The sequence below is a fragment of the Callionymus lyra genome, chromosome 5 (genome assembly GCF_982586985.1).
Source record: "Callionymus lyra chromosome 5, fCalLyr1.hap1.1, whole genome shotgun sequence".
Lineage (NCBI taxonomy): Eukaryota > Metazoa > Chordata > Actinopteri > Syngnathiformes > Callionymidae > Callionymus > Callionymus lyra.
Genome location: NC_141822.1, coordinates 33,517,946 through 33,536,538, shown reverse-complemented (window position 1 = coordinate 33,536,538; position 18,593 = coordinate 33,517,946). Strand labels below are relative to the sequence as shown.

The following is an 18,593-nucleotide window of genomic DNA, read 5'->3' as shown; positions in this document are numbered from 1 at the left end:
ATTTTCTATTAATTGTTTCTTCATTATTTATTGTCGGACATGCCTTGATGCATGACCAATCACAGCAGAGTGGGTGTGGTTATTGTAAACAAGATTTCATCTCCAGAAAATCAAGTTATCATTGGTCGGGGCTTAGGCACGTTTTCTAATGTAAATATTTAAGTTAAGAGTTTTGTAAACAGAGACATACTGATGAGTACAACAAAGGTCCAACCTCAATTTAAGACGGTCAAATCAACACATTGGTTGCCCTTTGATGTGAACTAACTTATGGGTAAAAGTAACAAATGGGTCATTTATCCCACTCTTTTTATAAAGGAACATTTTATCTAAAAGGACTGTTTAATTATATACAATCAATGTATCTTGATTTTAATTGAAAAAAAAACAAAAAAAACAGGCAGAATTTTGTTTAAACCTTTATTAAACTCCTCACAATAACAAAAATGCTTTAAACAGGTTTGGTTAAATATTTAAGAGGTCATTTAAAATAATAAGACAAGCAAAACACCAAAAAAACTCATTGTGAGAATGGTGATGCTAATTAGAGACAGAGAGAAGAGATATTTATTTACATCCGTTATTGGTATTAGCATTGTTGAGCGATGAGTACAGACTCTTCACATACACCATGTTTACACACCTACACAGTGTAACAATCTCCGCATTGTTGCCTTGAAAGTGAATATATAAAACAATATCAACTATAACTATACTTGCTCCTACACACTAAGAAAATACACAAACAAAATAAAAAAGTAAACCTTAAATAAAGCAGCAATATGTGCCGTTTTCCTAACTACTACATTAAGATTACATATTGTTTTTAAGATATCATAAAATAAGATGAAGAATCGGTTTTAAAAAAGCAGAAATCATTAGGAATTATTCTTAAGACCGTTAGTGTTAACACATGCCTTGAAAAGGTTACAGCTCATCTGTGGATTCTGACATTGACCTCTCCCTTCTTTCTCTTCCAGTCACAAAGTTGAGCAAATCGACAGCAGTCACCACGCCAAACACCATCTGCTTCAGACTGGAGGAGCCATCCGACAAGTCTAGAGATGAAACATTCAAAAGAAGAACTATAATGCACTTTAATAAAAACAAAAGCAAGAAGCAGCAATTTTGTTGAATACGTAGAGTTTTAAGTTTTGCAATAAAGAACGTGAAACTGCAACTGTGAAAGTGGGGTATTCAAAGGATCGTATTATAATGATTGAGCATTAGAAATACCCTTTTCAATCTATTGTGAAGTTATTACTATTTTTATTATTTAAATTGTCCACGAGCAGCAGATATAAAATGATTTGGTAATATTTAAAAATATTGTACAACAGATACCTTCGTGAGACAAGTTGTTCAGTAATTATGTTGAAATTCGCAAAAAACTCGGTCCATACCACACAAACTCCAGTAATTATTTATAGTCGATGTCGAAACGAGTACTTCAATCTACCGCCTGAAGGCGCTGTTGTAATGATAATCAAGTGCAGACTATCAGGAGGTTTTGTACGGTGCAGAACTATTAAAAGAACGGAACAGGCGCAACTTCAAAGCACGAAAAAACTAAAGTGCACAATAAATAAATATATGTGACTTGAAGCAGTGGTGTTTGTAAAATAATGTAGGTACATATTACTGCCAAAAATGAAACACAGCCATACTGAATGGTAAGTAAGTAAGCAAATATTATGTGTAAAGCGCCTTTCACAGACCAGGGTCACAAAGCTCTTAAACAACAAGACAATACAAATTAAAAAACTTTAGAAGCTCAAGACAAGGCAGTGGCTTAACAACAGCCTGGAAGGATCCCTCTCCTCTGGGTTTTAACCAATACTTACATTGGGTAAAATGGCCTAAAATAGTGAGCTGGTTTTGCTTTCTTAAAATGTTAGTCAGAATCATCCTTTTCCTTTTCAAGCAAATAATGTACCTCAAAGTATTCCCAAGTTTATCTTTGTATTCTCGTGACAATACCTACGAATCTACAAGTTGTACTCACATTGGATTTGTTCATGCACCACCAACGCAAAGTGGTCCGTCTCCAGTATACGTGACAGCTTTCCCAAGCTATCATTGAGACGGATCTAAATGAAAGGTTGTGATGAAGATAAGAAGTTGTATGAATGAAGATAAAATGTTTATTCTGTAAATTTAAACATGAATACTCTTTTGAAACATGTGGATTTAAATAATTTAATTGTATTAAAAATACAAAGGCATGTGGCTGGCACCTGTTTGAACTGCTTGTAGAGGACTTTGCTGACCACATCGGACAGCTTGATTTTCCCTGCCAGGATGGAGGCCAAAATATTCCCCAAAGTGACCATTCCAAGGATCAACCTACGCAACATTCACACAGAAGCAAAGATCAGGAAACTGCATTACAATTAAACAACCGTTGCAAAGAGTTTCCAGATGTCCCACCCTGACTGGTCCACCACAGGAGCCTGGTCAAAGCCATTATCTTTGAGAATCTTAATGGTTTTCTGACAGCTGACAGTTGGCAAGACCGTGAGGGGTGCAGAGAGGTTCAAACTCTGAGCATTCAGGTTCCACCACCTAATTGATGGTGAATGAAGGATAAAGGATTATTAACTTAAAAATCATAAGGCTTTACATCAGGGGTGGGCAAACCAGTCCTCAAAGGGTTGGGGATGCAGGTTTTTGTTCCAACCGATCGAGCATGCACAGTTTAACCAATGAAACAAGCAACACCAGACTGTCACTCAACTGATTAAGACACCTGATTGGTCAAAAGGTGTCCTCTTGATTGGTTGGAACAAAAACCTGTACCCATGGCAGCCCTTTGTGGAACACTTTGCCCACCCCTGCTTTTCATCCTTTCTGGCGTGACATACCAGGGTTTCTTCACCATCAAGTCCTCCTCCCTCAGGAAACCCTTCTGGACCATCCACTTGTCACTCAGAAATTTAGACCTGAAGGGTAAAAAAAATGCTGCTTTACAAAAAGATACAAAGACACAAGTAAATGCCAGTGAGTTGGAATGAATGCTAACATGTAATTCCGGATTGAATCTGGAAGAAGGACCACACAACGTTGGCCTTCCTTCAATTCTTTGGCCGCATGCACAGCTGCTGCCATAGCAGTTCCAGAGCTGCCTCCTGACAAGAACAACAGGTGGAGGAAGTTAGTTTCATGCAATAACAAACAGTTAGATTCCAGTTAAAACCTCCACACCTACCACAGAGCAGACCCTCATCTCTGATGAGCATCCGGGACATATTGAAGGACTCCTCATCATTGGACTTGTACCAAGTATCAACTACCTGCAAAACAGCCAATGAAGAGTCCATCAGTAAAACATCATTGAGAAAACCAAAGAAATATGCTAGTCACGTCAAGACTCACAGATCTGTCCAGCACTGTTGGGATGAAGTCATATCCAATACCTTCAACCTCATACTGAGTCCTGTCGGTCTTGTTGAGTATCTCAGGCTCAGCCAGGATGGAGCCTTCAGGGTCAACGCCGACTATCTACACAAAACATAGAAGAGAAGACATCAGGGTTTTTGTTGTCCTTTTCAAGATAAATTAAATAAAGTTTTTCAAATAGAGAGATTTTCCCATGATACACTTTCATTACACATCAAGTACATGTATAAGAACATCAGTTGCCTCTTAAAGATTAAAGATAATCCCTTTTGCCTGAAGACATTTTTGCCTATTGAACAGTATCTGTCAAGCATTTGACATTAATCTATTTGGAAATGATTTGAGCCATTTGCCTGCATTAGCTTTTGTTAGTTGCAAGGTTAACATATTTGTATCCACCATCAAGCAGCAATGTTTTTAATCTTTTTGTAACAACGTCTTACAGATGCTGCAACAACGACTACTTACCTTTATATCTGGGCATTTCTCCTTTAACTTGCGGGCAATGCCAGTGATGGTGCCTCCGGTGCCGGCTCCAGCCACCAGCATGTCCAGCTTACCTGGCAAACAGAAACACAAATGGTGGGATAACAATGTCTACCCTCTATAGACACACTCATGTGAACTCGGTGACACGTCTGCTCCCAATGTAACCAAACACCTGTCTGTTTGATCAGTACTCTATGTCAACTAACAAAGGCGTCAGAGTTTGCTTTGGGAGCAGATCCATTGACAAATGCTTTCTTTTGATCAGTGTGGGACACGCATTGACAAGATCCAGACACAAGAACTAGAATTCCTCCTAAACATTGTTAACACACACACACACAAACACACTAACCCAGGTCAGAGGTCACAGTCACCTGAATCACAACACCTTTAAGGCAACTACTTCAAAGGCAAATGGCTAACAGTTACTGTTTTCAGTGAACAAGCCATGTTTTGAGGTGGGCACTTAACCAGCACCATCCAGTTGAACTGGAGCTGATAAAGATACATTAGGATTTCTCACTTTTCTACACGATTCATTTCTCATTAAGACAGAAGGGCTGTATAATGATCCTTAACCATCTCACGCGTGTGGAACTGTTAAAAGTCGGAACTTCCTACCATCACACTGCTGCAGGATCTCCTCAGCTGTGGTGTCGTAATGAGCCAGAGGGTTGCTTGGATTACGGTACTGGTCAAGAATGTGAGAATTGGGGATCTCGTTTTTCAGGCGCCAGGCCACACCCACGTGTGACTCGGGGGAGTCGAAGCGAGCGCTGGTCGGTGTGCGGACTATTTCAGCTCCAAGAGCTCTCAGAACGTCAACCTTAAAAAAAAAACAAGCACAAAAAGAAAAATGTCAATTTTAATATTTTTGTCTTGAGAATAAGTGTAGCAAAATACTGTTGTCTGTTTAAGCATGTTGTAGCCATTCCACAACATTCACTTGAGAATTGTCTTTTTGACAAACATGTTCCTCAAGATAAAATCCCGATTTAGCACAACAACTGGAGTGCGTTTTAAAGAATTCACCGAAACGTGTTATCGTCTTCTTAGGCGCGAGAGTGTTCAAGTAACAAGTTACAGCACATACCTTCTCCATGCTCATTTTCTCAGGCATGACGATAATACAGCGGTAGCCTTTGACGGCAGCCGCCAAAGCAAGGCCGATACCTGGAGAGCACATGTGTTTTGTAACCCTGACATCTTATGCAGTTTTCACACTGACATTGGAGATGGAGCAGACCTACCAGTGTTTCCAGATGTGGGCTCGATGATCGTATCACCAGGCTTGAGAAGTCCGTCCCGCTCAGCATCCTCCACCATCCTCAGGCTGATCCTGTCCTTCACACTTCCACCGGCATTGAAATACTCACACTTGGCAACTAGAAACACTTGGATGTCAGGGTCAAGGAGCAGAGTGTACTAGTGACTTTCTTCACTCACGTAGTTCACACTTGAGACCAAACACTTTGGGGATCTTGTTGATGCGAACCAACGGTGTGTCTCCAATTCGGTGCAGGATGTTTGGGAGAATGTTGGGAGTCGTTTGTCTGCATGGGGCGGAGGAAGCCAGTGAGACAGTCGGTTCTTAGGGATTAAAAGCAATGACTTTGATCCATTAATAGGTCTTTAGTTAAGTAAAATGTCGGAGTTATACGTTTAATTCTGATACATTCCTTTTGAATTATATCAAATTGAAGGGGTGTAATAAAATGTTGATATATCAATATTTTTTTTAAATATTACAATATATATATATATATATATATATTGAGCTGTCATGTATGAATTTGTCTTTTTTTGCTTTCAAATATTGTTTTATTTTTATCATAGTTTTTTTTATGGTTTATTTCAATAAAGTGTGAGTAAAATATAATCATTATATATACTTTAAATTAATTTATGATTTACATTACATTTACAATGTTGTTCATTTTATGTGATGCTATTAAACTCCAGCCACAAGATGGCAGCTGTCATTGTGTCCTCTGCAGCTTAAGGAACAATGAATATCCATGAGATCCCCGCAATGACTGAGGACGAGAGGATACAGGCGACTCCAGCATCTTTTGAAGCTGGGGTTATAACATATATGGATTTCCAAAAAAAAAAAGAAAAAAGGAAGGATTGTGAAGTATGTAAATTATGCACCACCAGAGTCAAGTACTCGGACAATACTACATAAACATCCTTGTTCATACAGTATCGCTATATATTGTATCATTGTCCTTGTACCGGGATATGCAACATATCGCCAGATTCTTGCCAAAGCTCACTCCCAGATAAAAAAAATGGCTTAAACTCAAGTGCATATCTGTTGTGTTGACAATACAGGGTGACTAATAAGATATTTGAATGGATGTGCAATGATCCATTTCGCAACATTAGAATTTGTAACAACATTTAGACACACCTTCAACATGAATGGGCAGATAAGCTCTTGTAAATGAGTCAAGATTAAGGTTCTGCTGCAGGCCCACACCCTCTAGGTCAAGGATAACGTACTTTTTCTCTGATAGAAAACATTTCGCTTCATCACCTGGTGACATGCAGATGAGGGGAGCTTCCAGCTTCAGAGGCATCGAGGCTCCACTTGCACCGGCTGGGGAGGTCTGGCCGAATCCATTTCCTCTCAGGGACTGTTTTTGTGTTGAGTTGAATGTCTCGGTTACCCGGCTTGATGTCCTCAGCTGAGGTCAACTCATTCAGTGGGAACAAAGACTCTCGCAGTTTGCCCTCTCCGTTGGTGTGGTTAAGCATCTTGGCAGAGTGAGGACACACGCTGCCAATAGGCGAGTCTTTGGAAAGAGGAACTGACGGCATGATTTATCCTAAAAAAAAAAAAAAAAAAATGTTGTTGAAATGCACTGGTGTCTTATAGATAGGTGACAAAGGAACAAATAAATCCTTATTCTCACACAACACAGAAACTGCTTAGTCATCCGAGACGTAATAAAAAGTTTAACTCGATATCTCAGGTTAGTTATTACACAGCTGGACCCATAACAGGAAGCAATCCTTCAATGAGAGATCAAACACGTCTGTTTGCTTTATTGCCACATGAACAGTTTAACAGGTTGCTCTATTCTTTAGGCAAACAGCGACTTAATCCTACTCTGGTAAACAAATCATCAGTAAGCAAGTACGTCATATTTGTATAGCCCTTTTCTAGACCAGGGTCACAAAGCGCTTTATCAATCAAAACAACACACAATAAAATATATGCTTTTACTTTCAGAGCTATTCATGGTCAGGCTCCTTCTTACATCACTGATCTGATCCAGCCTTACACCTCAGCTCCGGCTCTGGATCAGAATCTACTGATGGTTCCTGAACAGGACCAGAGGAGAGAAATCCTTCCAGGCTGTTGCTCCAAAGCGTTGGAACGATCTTCCTCTCTCTGTATGTTTGATGGAGTCTAGTGACTCCTTCAAGAGACATCTCAAGACATTATTATTCGTGCAGGCTTTTCCTTGATTTTCTGAGACTCCTGTGTTTGTCTCGGTGTTGTCCAGCTTGTTAAAGGAGCAGCACGTTGATTTGTAAAGCTTTGTTGTCAAAAACAGCATGGCCACTTGTTGACAAAACAATATTAGGGGTCTTGTCGTGTCAGTTTCTGGTTACTATCTTACTGAAAACACCGTCTCTGATCTGCTGCTGTAAAGGTTTGTTGTTCACATGGACACACAGACTATAGGGAGGGGTTGTTTAGACATTGTTACATAGTGAAGATCATCCTTAGATTAAAAGAAATGTTCAAAATGAAACCTTTACAGAAAACAGAAAGGCATGCATCAATGCATAGTTCCTCTGACGTTGCAAATACTCTTTTTCTCTTTCTAATGGACACTGTTTAGTTTAAGTGACCATGTGGAAGAGGCAGTGAAGCATGAAGGAATGTTGAGCAAACTCCTCTGCAAACAACAACAGATGGAACCGTACACCAATACTGCTGGACGGATCCGATTTCCAATGTTCGAGACAATATTTGGCTGCTCTTTGAGATTTCGAAACTGTGGGGGAGAATGCTAGTAAGTCTGAAGGACCCCAATGACCCCCACCACCTGAGAAAACACATGTTTCGCTGAGCTTGGCTCACAAAGAGGACTTGAAAAGAAGTGAAAACACAACCAGTTTGCCAATCTTAACTCTTTATATTATGAAAGGTCTTTGCGGGAGAGATTAAAATGCAAAATGTTGCATTTTCGAAAACGAATATGCGTTTCCTTTGTTGTCACTTATCTCTCCTAAGGAAAAGGTTAAACCTATTGGTAAATATCATCAAACTCTCAGAAGTTTCTTTCCGTACAGCACCATGGACGACTACAAACATTCATCTCTGCATCTCTGCGTGTTTAAAATACACTTTTAGTTGTTTTATTAAGTGAGGACGACCATTGACAACCTCTGAACCAGAAGTTAAGTCAAATGTGAGCAAGAGGAATGCAGGCAAAAAACACACCAACGGAAACAGTATTCACACCACGACAATACACTGCTTTTAAAAGAGAAACGGACAAAATAATGTGAACTTCAACAACAGGAACTACTCGACCGGTCATAATGGAGTGTATTGTGTGGTATACAGGGTTGCAGGGGAGTGTCTGTGAAACCCTGCAGATCGTTTATATATATATATATATATATATATATATATATATATGCATACGTGCATGAATATGTGCATGCATCGCTACTTATGCTCGAGATCAGATTTCATGCGATTTAAATATCCGGGTGCTCAATAAGTGTTGCGTCATCTTCAACTCCCAACACACGCAGAGGGAAAAAGTGCGCAGACTATTGTTCAAAATTATCTTTTTATCACCGCGTCGTAACACCTTTGCTCACCTTGGAACGCGATTCGGTGTCAATCCTGCCAACAGCAGCCCAGACTGATCTCACTCCCACCAGTCCTCCGAGTGTAGTTTAAGGAGCACGTGGGTCAGGCTGCGAGGACGCAGGGCCGGCGCTGATTGGCTGCGGCGAGGGCGTCTGTTTGGACCGCTGGATCAATCACATCTCAGCGTTTTTAATAAAAGTGCTAGGAAAACATCTGCGTCACCCGTTCACCTTTCATAATGACATGTGTCACGCTCTCATGAAAAAGACTTTCAATTTCATTGAAACAACACGTTTACTTAGGAGAGATAACGGCAAGAAAAGGGTAGAAAAAAAAAAAAAAAACTTTCTTCTATCAAAATAACGCTTATGTAACTGGTATTAATTTATTTCTAATATTCCTTTAGTCAATGTACATTGGCCTCAAACATTTCAATCTCATGTATGCAATTTATTCTTTATTGAATACACGGTAAATGCTGAATGCATTAAACAACATATGATCAATCTCACCCTTCGAAGTCTCAAATATGTTGACTTCGTAAATTCTATCAGCATGAAACATTTGTAAAGACAAAAAGAATGCTATACCGTAGAAGCATGTTTGCCTTTTTTCAGTAGCCAAACAAAAACATTTAAGAAAACTGCTGCTCAAACAAGCATTCGAAGCAACCACCACTGAAGAAACTGAATCCAGAGTAACAAATCTGTTTTATTGAGAAATTGACACAGGCTCGTTTAAAAAAAGGGAATAAAAGGGAAAAATAAACTTCCAATGAGTCACCAAAGAAAGAAAAGAACGGTCTTCACTGTGAGGGATTAGGTGGGAGATTTGGAAGTGGAATGTCTTCAGAATCTTCCAGAGCGCTCCCTGTCCCTCGACCTCCGTCTTTCTCGGTCCCGCCGGCGATCCTTGGAGCGGGAGCGTCGCTCTCGGGAACGGGAGCGAGAGCGAGGCCTGTTAGAATAGATATAGAAATTAAGAAAAAGGGATCACAACCAACAGGTAGTGTGGATAAAAGAAAGTACCTTTTTCTGCGGCGACCATACAACTCTCTACGAAGTTCTCGAGATATGGGTTTCAAATGCATGAAGTTGCAGAAGCCACCTCTGGTGCACTCTCTGAAAGAGAACATTTGTGTAAACAAGCTGACATCACACGGCGTACCTTTAGTTCTACCCGATGACAAGCAGTCATTTTTTTTATCTCTCCCTCTACGAATTTGCACAGCAAACAGAGGAAAGTAACTGATAAAGATTATAGATTAGATGTTACTACTTACTGGGCAAATTTTATCTCATAAATTATAGTGGCAAGTACTGTACGTATCGAGAATGTTCTAAAAGTCTACTTTATTCATATTTGTCAAAACTACTGTAAGAATACATCCTCTCGATCACCAACAGGTGTCTGAAAATAAAAGTAAATAAAAGTAGATATAGGTTGATGAAACAGCATTGCGATCTTGCGCTTATTGAAATACAACTAGGTTATACAGTCCGAGAATAATAAGGTTGAAGTCAATAGTTGCTTAACTCAGGTTCATGATAAAAGTTCAAAGAGTGGTTGTCTGAGCACATTTGTTTAATGTTGAGTCACACTGCCCTAAGAGGTTATGCTGAATAAGCAGAAGTGGGTGCCATCATTGCAAGTTACAAACCTTTGGTAAAATATAAGAAAAATTAAAGCTTTCTTGTTTTTTTTTTGTTATTTTATTTCTTAGGACTTTGAGCTAGTTTTGTTCGAACCAGATTATGTCATTAAACGTGACACTATTAGATGGAAGAGTAAGGAGAGAAAGTTAAGTCAGAGAAGGTCAAACTTGGCCTGTAATATTTTCCATTGGGAACAGTTTTGATACGGCAGCTTTAGTAAGCAGTGCAAGTATCAGGAACAGAGTTTACCTAACTTTTCATGAGGGGTAAATTAGCCAACTTTAACAGAGACCCAGACTTGCACCACATCTGGTTGTGCTTATCCTCACTTGTGACAAATGTGTAATAGACAGTCAAAGGGCTCCTACATAGTCCATGCGTTCTAATTTCTTAATACACTAATAGAGTAAATAAAACATGCAATTAAAAAAATAACAGTATTTTTAACTTTCAAAAAATGACTATCATTGTAGTTAACCCAATTCATTATTTTACTTCTTTTAGTATTATTAAATGCATTCATTTCAAGGCAGTAGAGTAACTGATTAAATCATTTCTGTGAGAACAGTGCTGGTGGTCTTCCAATTTTGGCAGTGCATCAAAGTCTGTGGTGTTGTGCAATTCTCAGGATAGCTCCGAGGTGTTGGGGGGGACATTTCAGAAAGCAGGTTCAGTGGAAACTGAGTTACTCGTTCTGCAAATGTAGGAAGGCTTTTCGGTTTCACAAAGCCGGTTCAGCAAAACACAGAATCTGTAGCCATGGCTACATACGCTGTGAAACTGAGAAACTAAGATGTTTCCACCAAAAGGCGCTAAACATGTCATTAATGATCTAGTCATGGGCTCAGACGTAAAAGGTTAAAGCAGTGGACAAGAAAGTAATAATCGTGCAGTCCATGGCAGACAAACAACCTTGTGATTCCAAAAATGTATATACATGCAGGCTGTATTTGCCAATGCCTGGTCCACACCGTTCTTCCTAAGGAAGCCTTAAACATGAGCGACACCAAGCATTTACAACCCAGTTGTGCTCCAACTCATTTTCACGTTTATTCCTTTGTTGCAAGTTAGAACTGGCCCTTTTAATTACTGTCAACACCTGTTCTTTCATGTGATAGAATTGCCCCATCACTGCTATGTTTCCTTACAAGATCGTCAATAAAAATAAACGTATCGCTTCGTAGAAACTATCCGGATCACTCTTAACTTACCCCATTTCATACTGGCGACAGCAAGCTTCTCGGAAGTCAGTGACAGGAGACAGTTCTGCATGGATGGGTTGGGCATTGAACCAGCGATTATTTAGGTCCATCACAGCTTTTTCTGCATCCTCCTCACGACGAAACTTGAAAATAAAATATAATATTAGATCGAGATCAAGTATTGTTAAGACATTCAGAAGTTCAAAAGTTTTAATCCGACTTACCTTTACATAGACGTTGCCAACGAGATGGTCCCCCAAGTTATCACACACATTCATCTCCTCTACCTCACCATATTTCTCCTCCATCTCCGCGAACACCTCCTGCATCAAACACACAAACAAAGACGGCAATGTTATTCTAAGTATATATTTATATAAACACATAATTACAGAAATAAACCTATTAATGCAATACATCATATCACAGAATACATTCTTAACAGATCGTTAATTAAAATCTAGTCTTGACATGAACCGACTCTTTGAACTTTTCTTAACGTTAGTTTGATCAGTGATTATGCAAGAAGACTATGCAAACATTCTTGTAGTCAACAGGAAAGATGAAGGTTTTATCTCAGTATTTGACGAACGCCAAAACAAACATGATGGTGTAACCAAAACTTAAACCAATGCTTACTGAGTAAACAAGAAGTTTTGTCATTCAAATCTGAACACCTATGTTCGCACAAACAAAAGTCCATGACAAAAAAAAAATCAGTTTATACTCACAACCTTAGCAAAGATAAAGTGGACTTAAGGGGAGAAGTTTCAAAAAAAGCAAAAACGTTGAATGTGAAGGTAACCTCTATAGCAGGGGTGCTCACACTTTTTCAGTTCGCAAGCTACTTTTAAAATTGTCAAGTTCAAAAGATCTACCTTCATCAAATTTGCTCAACGTAAGTAAGAACATACTTCACTCAGATGACTTGCACTGAATGAAGTGAATGGACTGATAATCAGTCATGAATATCTTCATAGAAATACTGACTTGCATAAATAACTAGATTCAAATAGTTCAGTCTGTGAGGAGCATATTTCCTCATAAGATACTTTTCCTCTGAGAGTAACTTCCAAAAATGTCCATGAGATCCATGAGATCCATGAGACCTGGTCTCAGTGGCAGCCTGTGTTAAATCTCATCCTCCACTGCAGACAAGTTCAGACTCATATGTACTAAGAATTGCATTGATTTCCAACTAAAAATGGTCATTCATTCAAACTCAAATGGTGCACAAAACATATTCATGTGTAAGAATCTTTGCTTGACACGAATTCAAGCCTTTTTCCTTTGTTCATCAAAATCAAAAAATAATTCAGACGGGTTCATCGCCTTCCATGCCTCCATTTCAATATGTCAATCATATTCAAATGAAGCACAAGACTTACATTTCTCCATTTCTGTGATCATGAAAAAACAAAAACAAATGAAAACATGAATTCAAACTAACAGTTTATATTTGTTAATTTTAAACATGTCGGATATGAATCACACAAGTGGATTATTTTAACTTTAAAACATCTTCAGAAGAAGTTTAACTAGAATAAAACTGTTAAAGCGATGATGATGTGAAGTTACTGGTTGTCTGATCGTGATTAGAATGTGTGGCTCACCTGCACCTGTTTAACGTGTTTGTGTTTCTGCGTATTCTTATTACATTCGTGAGATAAAGGTAATTTACAAATAGTTATCATGTGATGGTGTATTAATACAAGTGTGTTTTAAGGACGCGATCACAAAAGGAAAACCAGCATTTGTTGCGCTTTCATTGGAACCTGCAGCTTAACTTTGATGGAACTGACGTCAGGTTTCTGTGACTCTCGTAGAGAAGACCTGAAGCGATCGAACGCGCATTATTTTGTTCGAGATATTATTTAAAAAAACAAGCTTATAATTCTATATCATTTTTCTGAATTGCATAAAATGACTCACACGTTTTTCTCTTTTATTCTCGATTCATATGAACTTTGCTGTGCGTTCAGTGGAGGAGGCGGGAGCTCTGATTGGCTGCTGTGCATGTCAATCAAATTGTCAACCAATCGGCACAATAACCATTTGATTGACATGCACAGCAGCCAATCAGAGCTCTCTTTCCTATTTTCTTATATGATATTTTATTTAATCACGCGATCTACTCGCAACTCGCGATCGACGTATTGCCCACCCCTGCTCTATAGCAATACCAGCTCTCCTGATTCATATATACAGTATATACACAGGTTTTTAGTTTTACCTAAACCCAACATGATTTTTTAAAATGTAGTTAAACAAGAAATTGTGATTGGAGTAACTAAGAAAGGGGGCTTGACTAATTGTTTTGACTAGAGATGCAGTAGCATTTCAGTAGTTCTGAAATGTACTGCCGTATCAAGATGTGTTGTCAAAATATGACATACGTTTCAACTGTGGAGCCATGAAGCTGCTTCCCTGACATGCACATGGAATCAGGTCATCAGTGGTAGAAACACTTTTTTCAGAGTTCTGCAATATTGCAGAAAGTGAAAAATTTGTTCTGCAATTTGAAAATAATTTCGGCAAATACACAAGCCGCCATACTACAACCTTTTCAACCTAAATATGCTAACATGTACATCATATATAGCTTTGTAACACATAACATTGTTTTAACTCTTTATTCCCTCACTCTACTTTTAATTTTAGTGTTCAGATCCTCCTCTGCAGCAAAGTTATCGTTCCCCACTGGTCTTTCATCCCCCTCTTACTTGTGTAACTACAACTAGAAGTATATCGACCAATTTATAAATGTACTAGTCATCACATCACACCATCCTTTCACACACCATACTAATAAAGGTATCACCACAATAATAACATATAGAATTACAAAGATGGTACCATTTAAATAAATAACAGCACTTTGAGAACAAAAAGTAAATGAGATAAAGAAACAAGTTAAATTGTAAACTTTTTTCCCTATAACCTGAAAAATACGTAGACAGTCTGTGAAGTTGACAAGTTGGTGAAACACAATCCTGTGTGGGCCAAAGTGTAAAACAACCCTGCTGCATGTGTCAAGATGTTTAAGTGATCACAAAAAGTCCAGAAGTAAATAATAATAACACTTATATTATAGCACTTGGAAAAAAATGTCAAATACAAATATTCTAAGAGTCTTCCCTCTTTTAAAATTAAGTTTTGGAGAATAAATGTAAATAAAAGAAGAACACTCAGTATAATCATATATTACAACAATACAAATTATGTAAACAAATCCAACAAACTAGTCTGAATTGGATTCACAAAAGGTGTGCATGCATGGAAGGATCTTAGAGCAGGGGTCCCCAACCTCTTTTGTACAACTGACCGTTTTAATGTCATAAAAGATTTTGCGGACCGGTAAGGAAATACAGTATAGTGTAATATGAATAATTACCAGTTTAGAGAAGAAATGCATAAAAAGATGACATTGAAACAACAATTGCATGTAAATCAATATTTTTTATGGAAATAATCGCAATTAGATGATTATTGTAATGGTTCAGCCCTAGTTCAAAGCACATTTGTGAAGAGCATCTTTAAGTTAAACAGATCACTTACCTCAAAGAACTCATCGTAGTGCTCCTGCATCTCCACATCACTAACGGCACCTAAAAAGATTTCAAAGAAGAAAAGAAATTAAAAGGAGAGTTTATAATATCTGACAGTATACCGGGAATATTCTTTTTTTTCAACGTCAAATTTGGCTGAAGATCAGAGAACAGACTTGTGGAATACACCCAGAAGCTATTCAAATGTTTAGCTTCTCAACTGGAATGTTCAGCCATTATAATTACCGATTTAATGCATGGCGAGTGGAACAAACCAAGGTGGCATCCACAGAACAGGAGCTGGAGGTGTTTTTACTTAAGTGACATACTTCAAATTCCAGGAAAATCATTATTTTATAGACTAAGACAAAGTATTGCAGCGAGGGATATGTTTCACTAATTTCCTGCACATGAATAGACAACTTACAGTGTCAGCCATCAGCAGACTGGGCACTTTTCAAGGTAATGAATGTTCAAGAAGAAAATGGTCTGAAATACAAAACGTAAACTGCTGTGACATAAACAGAGCTGGGAAGAAAAGAAATTGTGATTAGCCTTGTTTAGTCAATAGGTGCCTTTCCACTCATGGCCGCTCATGGAGCTGAAGCTATTTACACTAATAAAGCTGATAACTAATGTATGTTATGTGTAAGGAAAACAATAGTGGTCTCAAATCACAGAGATTTGTTCTCTAATTCAGCTCTATTTTGCAATTAAGGGAAGGTATGCTTATCGTGCACCTTAACTGAAGGACCTAATGCAAAATAAATAAAAAGTCTAAACATAATGTAAAACTAAGTAAATTTTCTTTAGTGTGCCCAAGTAGAAACCCCAAGCTCATTTGGCTTTTTGTTTATTTGTTTAAAAGCGCAATGTGTAGTTACATTAAAAAGACAGTTTTAGCACAATGTTACTTTCCATCTGTAGTTGTGGTGATTAAACACTCGAGTTAAAATCAAATTACTGGAATCAGCAAGGAAACCAGGAGAGCGAGCAGTAAGGGGTTGATTGTTAAAACTCATTATAATTTAGAAACAGAAACCAACTTTGGTTGTCGAGTTTTAGGTGTCGGAAGCTTGAATATCCTTTGTGTCAGAAATACTGAACTTACAGCGTGAAGCATCAGCTGTCTGCGCACTGTTCTGGGGATTCCGGTAGATGTTTTGGATCAAGATGGTCTGCAGAGTGGAAAGAAAGCCGTTAGTAAGGAATCAAAAATAAAATTTACAAAAAAAGAATTGTACTCAAGTCTCGTCAACTCTACTAAAATAGTAAGTTTCATTTGTAAAGCGCCTTAATCATGAAATAGGATTTTCTGATTGTGGTCATTTTTTTGTTATAACCCAATTGACATTTTGATCTGCATTTGCTTTAGTTTGACGCATAACACAGCTCAGCAAGCCAAAAGTCAAATTGGGAAGAGATCTTGATTTAATGTTTTTAATCAAGAGAACTTAATGATTGCCTTGACTGTTCTATTGCCGTAGGACGACAAGTAATACACCAAAACGCTAGAATACTCTAGTGTAGCTAGTGATCCGACTGGCTACCAGGTTGAAAACAATTATGAATGTGAATTTACTCAATAACATCTTACCAAAAATAATGGCATTTATTGTAGTAAACACATTGATCATGATTTTTGTTTTACAAAAACTCAACTTAAATAATAAACAACGGCTTAGCAAAGAACACTGTTTTCCATTTGTTTGACTTTTTTTTTATAAATAAAAACCTTTTATTTCCAATGCAATGGGATTTTTTTGTACAGAATAAAATAACTAAAAAAGGTAAACACAAAATAAGCAATAGAAAAACAGAACCAAGCACCAAGACAGCCATTCTACGGCGCCTAATCACTTCTGTAACCATCAGGTCCCAGTTTTGCAACTAATTTAATGTTTTTACAAATCAACTTACCATATTTCAAAAAGTTTTTTTTTAACTACCAGAATTAAATGAATCCAATTGTATAATCTATAAATAGGGGGCATATATTAATAGGCAACATCATATACTGTAGGTTAATCTGGTAATTCATTGTAATACGCCCGTTTACCCCAATTACACTAATTTATTCTCCCAGGCTTGGATTTTGAAGTTGGCTATTAAACTGGTTAACAATGTTGTATGTCCAAATAGGGAATTAAATGAACTGTAGCCGTTAACAACCTTTAAAAAATGTGATTGTTTGATTTAGTTGAATACAATATACATATTTCAAACAATGATCAAATTTTGGAAAATTTAAAAGCGGGTATCTTACCTGACTGAAGGTCGGTTTGTTGTGCAATCTTGAACAGCGATCTCCATGTCTGCAGGCTCCGATTTTAAAATAGAAGGAACAATTGACCCTGAAGGAGAAGACACAATGCATCCAAAGCTTAGAAAACGTATAGACATGTTGGCAACACTGCCATCGCAGTTGTCATTTGCATCAAGCATGCTTTGAATATCTATTCCATTAATACAGATGCGGATATAAGAGCTTGCAACAAAACAACATATATGACGCTTAATAATACGAAACTGCACATGGAGTCATATTTATGTGAAGATTTGTTTTTAAGACATAAAGGTCGTTATCAAGAAAACATGGGTGATATGTCGTTGCTCAAGCATCTGTGATATGTTTGGCCAAAGCGTGTCGTGACGCATCAAGGGTATTTTAAACAAGGTGAAATATTATAATGCATCATTAATGTCTGCATAAATAATATTTGTGGAGCAGATGAAAATACAGTCGAGCAGGTGAACACAGTAACATTGGGTTCATGGTACGAGTCGACGAAGTGACGATTGATTAAGAATCACATGATGATTTCACAAACATACGGCACAAGTATATTCTTCATCGATTATCTTAAAGGGTATGCACTTGAATTTAATCGCGTTGGCACAAACGTGAAGTCGAACTGTACGAATGTTCATTCAATGTCCTAGCCGAGCATTAGCTTCGACTTGCTAACTGATGGTTTCCTGGTCATTTGAGCGGAACTGCAAATCAAACTTAACATAAAAACACGTCCTGCAATAGATGCGTCAGAAAAAATGAATCATTTTTATTATAGCTATATTGAAAACGCCTTATGAAACTTACTTGTCTTTTTCTGTTCCGAAAATGGATGCCAGATACTCCGCCATTTTCAGCTCACGTGTGACGTGTGGTTCACGTCATCACGTAGAGGGAAGGGTTGTGGCGCGTGCCTGTTGGTCTCGGCCACAAGATGGCGATATTTTAGTGAAATGACGTTGCCCTGCTAAACCAAAATGGGATGATATCCATTTCCCTTTTTTCAGACCCTTTCTAAAGAATTCAAAGGAACCTGTACCTTGGCATCGCATAAGTTTTGGTCATGTTTTTTTCACTTTCACATATATTGAAAAGCGAGCTGATGTTCCATTTTCATTTAAAACACGAACATTTATTTTCAAGACGTTTTTACAATGAATG

General features: G+C 37.9%; 2 protein-coding genes across 2 annotated transcripts; both read right to left on the bottom strand.

Annotated features, from left to right (window-relative positions):
* Positions 1–403: 403 nt before the first annotated feature.
* cbsa (cystathionine beta-synthase a) lies at positions 404–8,824 on the bottom strand. Its single transcript, XM_087792108.1, has 15 exons — positions 8,743–8,824; positions 6,431–6,722; positions 5,335–5,441; positions 5,139–5,273; positions 4,982–5,061; positions 4,510–4,714; positions 3,868–3,959; positions 3,376–3,501; positions 3,209–3,293; positions 3,023–3,128; positions 2,865–2,942; positions 2,431–2,565; positions 2,238–2,346; positions 2,006–2,090; positions 404–1,058 (listed from the first exon to the last, which is right to left on the bottom strand). Exons 2-15 carry the CDS (start codon positions 6,712–6,714, stop codon positions 928–930), a joined length of 1,758 nt encoding a protein of 585 aa, XP_087648234.1. The 5' UTR covers positions 6,715–6,722; positions 8,743–8,824; the 3' UTR covers positions 404–927.
* A 601-nt stretch (positions 8,825–9,425) lies between these two features.
* Positions 9,426–18,313, bottom strand: LOC148080405 (splicing factor U2AF 35 kDa subunit-like). Its single transcript, XM_087792109.1, has 8 exons — positions 18,240–18,313; positions 17,406–17,493; positions 16,251–16,317; positions 15,150–15,199; positions 11,816–11,914; positions 11,601–11,734; positions 9,763–9,855; positions 9,426–9,691 (listed from the first exon to the last, which is right to left on the bottom strand). The coding sequence occupies exons 1-8, from the start codon at positions 18,281–18,283 to the stop codon at positions 9,583–9,585; spliced, it is 684 nt and encodes a 227-aa protein (XP_087648235.1). The 5' UTR covers positions 18,284–18,313; the 3' UTR covers positions 9,426–9,582.
* Positions 18,314–18,593: the final 280 nt, after the last annotated feature.